We start from the raw sequence: 7,263 nt of genomic DNA, 5'->3' as shown, positions 1-7,263 counted from the left end.
GTAAAATAATAATAATAATAATAATACAAGATTATCATTTTTAGTACATGGTAAACATTTTTCAATACACGACATACTTTTTTGAATGGAAACGAACATTTTATCACACATAATGTACATTTTTTGTGTACACTAGGAATATTTTTTATATACATTTAATATTTTTAAATATATGATCAACATTTTTCATACACATAGTATTCTTCACCTGACGCAATCTTACGACCGCTTCATAAATAAATTACGTTTGAAATACAAATAGTTACATTTATATTGATTCACTACGTAAAAATTGATATAAGAAAACAAAAAATACGTTATAAGACCAGAAATATCGCATTTTATGTATGTTTTACACTATGTTTTACGTTCGTAATTTTACGTAACATAAAATATTTTTTACGACGAGTATATATTTTCTTAAGTTCTCTTTTTACGTATGAAATAAGACAAAATTTACGGAACCTAAAAATACGGTGCATTGACGTCAAAATAGAGAGGGGTGAAGAATAACTATTCCTCACCCAGGGTGACGAATAGCGCGACCCTATATATTTCTCATGTACATGACGAACATTTTTCTTTACAGATTTAAAGTTTTTTGCATGCCTTATTAAAAAATTCAAATACTTAATTAATACTCTCTCCGTCCCAAAATAAGTGTCTTTACCTTAGTACAATTTTGTACTAAAGTTAGTATAAAGTTAAGACACTTATTTTGAGACGGAAGGAGTATTTTTTAAATGCTTGATTAAAATTTTTAAATACATTATTAAATCTTTTCCTACACATTGTATACATTTTATATACATGGTAAACATTTTCTCTATACAAATTTAACATTTTTCGCCTGTGGCTCCTGCGCACTGGGCCGGTCTATTTATGTAGGCGCCTGACGCGAGCGGGTCTTGCTATAAGCGAGACATTGGCGCGTCCTGCGGCAAGGGCCGTGCTATGCCAGGCCCTTTTTTTTCTTTTGCGGTTGCTATGCCAGGCCCTTTTACATCCGGTCCGGGCGGGGCCATGTGTCCAGGTCTGCTCTAGCCCAGCCAAGCCTTCCGCCGAAGCCCATCCATAAAGATAGACTGACCGAGATTCAGACATAGTCAGACGCAGGCGTCAGCAGAAGCAGAGCAGCAGGCGATGGCCGGCGGTAGCCTGGACCTCCCCGTGGTTGACCTCGCATCCCCCGACCTCAAATCCGCCGTGGACGCCGTCCGGAAGGTTGCTCGCATGATTTCTCTGATTCGTGGAACCACCAAGAAGCGTCACGCCATGTGCGATTTGGTTTGGTTTTACAGGCATGCGTGGAGAGCGGGTTCTTCTACGTCACCAACCACGGGATCCAGGACGGCCTGCTGGAGGCGTTGTTCGCCGAGAGCAAGAGGTTCTTCGAGCTGCCGCTGGAGGAGAAGATGCTGCTGCAGAGGAACAGCAGCCACCGGGGCTACACCCCGCCCTACGCCGAGAAGCTGGACGAGTCGTCCGAATTCCAGGGTTAAATCCAGTTCCTGATCTACCTGAATCGATCTCTGTGTTAAATTCAAGTAGTACGTATAAATTATGGCTCAGGATACGTGCCAGGTTACCAATAGTATTGTTTACTGAGATGGGAAGCTGTTCTCTTCGAGCAACATTGTTTACGACTTGTGACATTTAAAATTGAACAACTAGCTGAACGTCATTACTTTGTCTGCAGACAATAGAATACTCACATGATTCTTTTGAAGCCAGGATAGCTAGAAGCCTAGAAGTATTTGTCATCGTGCTTCAGTTACTTTGTCTGCTCAGATGTTGTGGTGGCCTGGTGGGGAGAGAGTTAGTTAGTTACAAATGCAGCAGAGCAGAATAGGGGTTGAAGAACCCATTGATATTATCCTCAGTTCCTCACATCCTATAGCTTGAAGCAACCACCGCGTCTTCTAGACTTGACCTTCGGCATTTCTGCTGTTTCTAGTGATATATTGTGATCCCTGATTGTGAATTTTGTGATATTGAGCAGGAGACCTCAAGGAGAGTTTCTACATTGGGGCGGTCAGGGATGTAGATATGCCGAATGATCCTAACCAATGGCCTCCTAAAGGTGCTTAATCTGCTTTGCCATCTCTTAAGAACTGATAAGTTTGTTAAATGTCATCCTTATAAGTATATATAGACATCAATCGTGTTATTTGAGTCTTCTCCTTTTTTGCCTTGCTTTTTCTCAACATACAAAATGAAACGTTCTGATTAATTTAACTGCAGAGCGCTTTCCATCTTGGAAGGATACAATGAAGCTGTACCATGAAGCTGCACTGTGAGTTTTTTTCCATGTCTCAGCAAGATGAAATCGATCAATTATATTACCAAGAGCATTGCTTCAGACTTCCAGTGTAGCATTTGTATGTTCTTTTTATTGAGCTTTCTAAAACAGGAATAGTCAATTTTGTTTCTGAATTCTGATTACCAACCAGGGCTGCTGGCAAAAGGATACTCTCTCTAATTGCTCTGAGTCTGGACCTAGAAGCTGAATTCTTTCAGAAGATTGGTGCAGTCGACTGCTCTTCAGAAGTTATTCGGCTATTGCACTACCCAGGTTACATCATTGTCTTTCCTTTGTGTCATTTGAAAGAATCAGAAGTTCTATTCTAATTATATCCCGTGGAGAGGTAGATACATGCTTTATGTTGCCTTTTGTTTGTTCCTATTCATTTTCATGGTTGATGATGGTTGCTTGGGTGGCTTCTTTCACACACTAGCTTAATATCAGTGCTTTGCCATGGATCAAAGTCATACTGTTCAAACATAGGCTAATTTGGCTATGCACTCCGTGCCACGCCTTCAGTCACTACATTCTCGCCTCCAGTCAATTGTCCATGCCACATCCACATCCCTCATATTACTACCTAATAACTAAAATCCCTTGCATCATTGATACTTCAACAGATTTAGTGTAGAAAGCATACTTGCAACCTCTAGCTATGTTCTTTTAGCAGCAGGTCCTATACATTATGCTGCTTAAAGCTGCACTGCTAATCAGGACGAAGTCTGATAATACTACAGAATCTAAAAAATGAAGTATGCATACCTGTAAAAAATCTGCCACGCCCAAAAGCGATCACCTGTAGTTGACCAACAACACAAGTTCTCTACAAGGGCAGCAGTTCCAACATGGGCAGTGGCGCTGCAAGATTTAGCATAGCAATTTGAATTTTGAAACCCGGCTGAAGGGGATTGTAGCGAAAAAAGAATGGAAAAGAATTCCAAGTTTACTGTAGGTGAAGTAAACAGGCCTGATAAGTATTTCCTTACATAGTACTCCCTCTGATCACAAATATAAGATGTTTTGGATATTTCAATATGCACTACATACGGACTGAAATGAGTGAACGAACACACCGTGTGTTATATACATCCGATTCAGATTTTTTTTAAAACATCTTATATTTGTGAACGGAAGGGGTATTCCTTTTCTTTTTCCTTTCTAAATGTTATTTTTGTAGAGAAAACAGAATGGAAAATAATAAAAAGTTTACTGTAGGTGAAGTAAACGAGTCTGATAATGGAAATTATGGTGCATCAGCTCATTCAGATTATGGAATGATAACTCTTCTAGCAACAGATGGCACTCCTGGCTTGCAGGTACTCTTTCAGTTAATTCTTCAACTTCATTTTTGTTCTCTTGTGCAGCTAATCACTCATGTACAAAATGTATGTTCAAATTTTTTGGTTGAGCAGGAGGCTACGTTTTGCCACTTCAACAAACAATAAATCTTGTTTTAGAAAAGTAGAAATCATGACATCATTGCTTTTGCATTTATAATTTTATATGCTGGATACTTGCACTGTTGTGGGTGCAGATATGCAGGGAGAAGGATAGGCATCCCCAGCTCTGGGAAGATGTTCGTCATGTTGATGGGTAAATATGTTGCACTAGACATATGTTGCATGCTTTTAGACAATATGTTGCAGGTATGACAAATGATCCTAACAAATCTTGTGAACTTGTAGGACCCTTATTGTTAACATTGGCGATTTGCTAGAAAGGTGGACAAATTGTGTTTTCAGGTACTACATTTTTAACATGTTGTGTGGAATCCATCATGTCTGCAGTAGCAGTTGTGCCAGAAATTCTGAAATGCTCAGAAGGTTCTTCTGGATTATGATGTCTTGTGCACTTCTGGTCCAATTTATCTCTGCAGAAACCTTGTGTACGAAAAAAAAACTTTGATCGTTTGCACCTTTTTCTGTAACTTGCAGATCTACACTTCATCGGGTTGTTGCAGTTGGCAGAGAGCGATATTCTGTGAGTATCCTAACTACTTAATTCAGATTTTTCATAAAGGGTTTTCAGTTACTATCATTGTTTATAACATATCTCTTGAAGAAGTCAGGTGTGGCTCTTCTTTCATGGGAAAACCACCACCAGTAACATAGAAGTAGCATCGCAGCTCATAGATTTATGATTTAATGTTAAAGCATGTTTTATCTTTTACACACGTCTTCATATGCATCAGGCGGCTTACTTTCTGGACCCAAGACCCGATCTAGTGGTGCAGTGCTTGGAAAGCTGTTGCTGCGACGCATATCCTCCAAGGTCCTCTTCTTTTACCCGAAGATTTTAGTGGTTACTACTCCCTTCGTCTCATAATATAAGTCTTATATTATAAGACGGAGGGAGTACCTCTGTACCAAAATATGAGACGTTTTTGTAGGGAGTATATGTTAAAGATTGATTGTCACAATTCTTGAAGTGCCTTTTCAGGTTTCCACCTATCACGGCGGGTGACTATTTGAAAGAACGATTAAGTGCCACATACAAATAACTGAAGACAGAGTTGTATTTCCTGTAAAATAGCAATGTGTACTATGACCGTAAAGGTAGTTGTATTTCAGTACAGTTGTAACGGTTCTAGTGCATGTCTGACTAAATCTGTATCGTCATAATATGGTCGCACAGAAATAAATAAACGGTGCGTATCCTCCTCTTCTCCGTTTAGCTTGTTACTCTATTGAGGTAAGTGGTTTCCATGTCCATCCATCTCTCTCTTGACGACGAGATGTCACAAGTAGTATCTCTTTGTTCATACGAACATCTTCGTTTACCTGATCGACGAACACGGCCAATATACCCATCTAGAAGTTGACATGCACCGGCGGTCTAGTCTAGACTCAACAAGCAGTTTGAACCTAAAAGGCTCAGGTGCGCGAGCCCGAGACGACGACGGGTGTCACTCGTAATTGACATACTCTGTCTGAAACACTCAGATTCGTCCAGAAACTGACCTGCATGACTCGATCAAAGCCAGAGAAAGGTCAGAGCCGAAGTCGCGAAAGCTTGAGCCCGCGGGTTGAGTGGCGCCAGTTGATTAGCCACCCATACCATGATACCAGGTGAAACTGTGAAATTTGGACCAAGACTCAAGACTAGTTCTGAATGGTCAAGTTAAAAGTGTATGTTGCTATCCAAGTCTCGGCCCAACAAACAAGCCAATGTCAGCCGGTGTCGAGGAATTCCGTGCTCACAGTTTTATGTTGACAAGTAAGTACTACAACAACAGCATCACTAAGATGCAGAAGCCTTCTTTTTGGAAAAAAAGTACTACATGAACATGAACATTTGCTGCTTTACAAGCAACAAATTAATGGCGCTGCATGGAGATGAAACACACGCACAGGTCAGCTTCAGTACGAGAAGAGCTGTACCACTTTCTGAGACTGCAGAGGAGAGCTGGAAAGAAGTTGACATTTGAGGGTGTTCGGGTGCTAGTGATTTTCTTACGTCCAAGCAATCCATGTAACTCATCTCCGAAGCTGGCTTACATGGAGCAAGAGATTTTGTGTATTATCTTGTTGTTGATCTAAGGTAGGTCATTTCTGCCTGGCCTTTCAGACCCTAAGAAGTCAAATGGTTTTTTTTTTTTTAGAAATCACCGGGGGAGGAGTTCCTCCACCTGAATATATTACTCAAAGTGGCCATTATGCCAAGAGAGTGATCCAGTTTATAAGGGAAACCGGATCGAAAACCTGAACAAGTTGACCCCGTTTATAAGGGAAACCGGGCCGAAAACCGTACAAGTAACAAGATTACAAAAGGATGAGAAGAACATGATGCCCAAGATAAGGCAGGACCTAGCTAGTAGGCGAAAAGGACCATCACCACGAGAGACACAAGTAGATGTAGGGTGTCGTCGAAGGATCACAATACCAAGACTTTGCGAGCAACCTAACACACCGCACCGGCGTGCATACCGAACCCACGGCGCAACACAGGAGCGCCACAATCAACGAGTGCCAAGCACGAACCTTGACTCGGAGCTCCGCCAATGGAATTCAGAACGATTAGCAAGTTGAGGAGGCTTCTTGCGTCGTCATTGAGCAAAGATGAACCGAGACAATCCCAAGAGCACGAAGCTCGCCACAACACAACGGTAACCATGGGGGGGGGGGCCTTGAGCCTACACAGCAACAGGGACGACACAAAGGCACCACCGCCGCCCCCCAACAGAACACCACCAAAGACACACAAAGGGTAGAGATGGCAGCTCCACAACACGGATCGGTGTTGTTGCCAGACCCCAACACACACCACCGTCGACCCCGAGCTAGTCGCACCACCACCACCGACATCCCCACCTACCAAACAAAATAACCTGGCCAACTTCTCGATGATGCCTTCAAGAAGGGGGGTGACGCACGCTTGCGCCGCCATCATCGGTTCCAGGCGGACCTAGAAGCAGAGTTTCCTCCGAAGTTGAGCAAAAGGTGGCGAGATCAACATTTCAACGACGCCTTCAAGAAGGTTAGTGGCGCCCACGGGCGTCACCGTCGTTGGCTCTGAGCAGAGCATGGCTTTCGCCAAGTTGAACATACACACACCCTATGAACAAATTATTTGAGGTAGGCCGCGAACCTGCATCACCATGAAGCATTGGGCCATGGCAGCCCCGACGCCGCACATGGCCAGAACTCCACCTCCCAGCCACCCACTGCCGTGCAGCCAGCAGCGAGCCGCCACCACGCCACTGGACGGAGTAACCGCCGCGCCACAAAACTCGCCGAGGCCGAAGTCGCCAGATCTGGTCAGCACCGGACTGGGATTCCCAACCACGCCGCCCGACGAGCGTCAGGCCAACACCGCTGTGCACCACGGCGCGCCCAGCCAGACCGGAAGAAGGTCAGACCAGCGGCCGTACCACCACCCGAGTCGATGCAGCACACGGATCTGGGCACACAGCCCCGCCAGACGGCCATCCCCTTGCCGCATCACCACCATCCCGGAGC

General features: G+C 43.4%; 1 protein-coding gene across 1 annotated transcript; it reads left to right on the top strand.

Annotated features, from left to right (window-relative positions):
• The first annotated feature begins 1,054 nt into the window (after positions 1-1,054).
• On the top strand, positions 1,055-4,972 carry LOC125510271 (2-oxoglutarate-Fe(II) type oxidoreductase hxnY). Its single transcript, XM_048675409.1, has 11 exons — positions 1,055-1,224; positions 1,302-1,497; positions 2,003-2,083; positions 2,245-2,296; positions 2,454-2,575; positions 3,521-3,621; positions 3,840-3,898; positions 3,991-4,047; positions 4,240-4,285; positions 4,497-4,576; positions 4,745-4,972. The coding sequence occupies exons 1-11, from the start codon at positions 1,144-1,146 to the stop codon at positions 4,803-4,805; spliced, it is 936 nt and encodes a 311-aa protein (XP_048531366.1). The 5' UTR covers positions 1,055-1,143; the 3' UTR covers positions 4,806-4,972.
• The last annotated feature ends 2,291 nt before the right edge of the window (positions 4,973-7,263 follow it).

Source organism: Triticum urartu, chromosome 1, assembly GCF_003073215.2.
Source record: "Triticum urartu cultivar G1812 chromosome 1, Tu2.1, whole genome shotgun sequence".
NCBI lineage: Eukaryota > Viridiplantae > Streptophyta > Magnoliopsida > Poales > Poaceae > Triticum > Triticum urartu.
This window is presented reverse-complemented; position numbering and strand designations above follow the sequence as displayed.

Excerpts from the sequence above, each read along its gene's own strand:
- LOC125510271 (XM_048675409.1), top strand. The coding sequence starts at position 1,144 with ATGGCCGGCGGTAGCCTGGACCTCCCCGTGGTTGACCTCGCATCCCCC. Across the intron at positions 1,498-2,002 it reads CGAGTCGTCCGAATTCCAGG|GAGACCTCAAGGAGAGTTTC; the intron begins GTTAAATCCAGT and ends GATATTGAGCAG. Across the intron at positions 4,048-4,239 it reads TGGACAAATTGTGTTTTCAG|ATCTACACTTCATCGGGTTG; the intron begins GTACTACATTTT and ends TGTAACTTGCAG.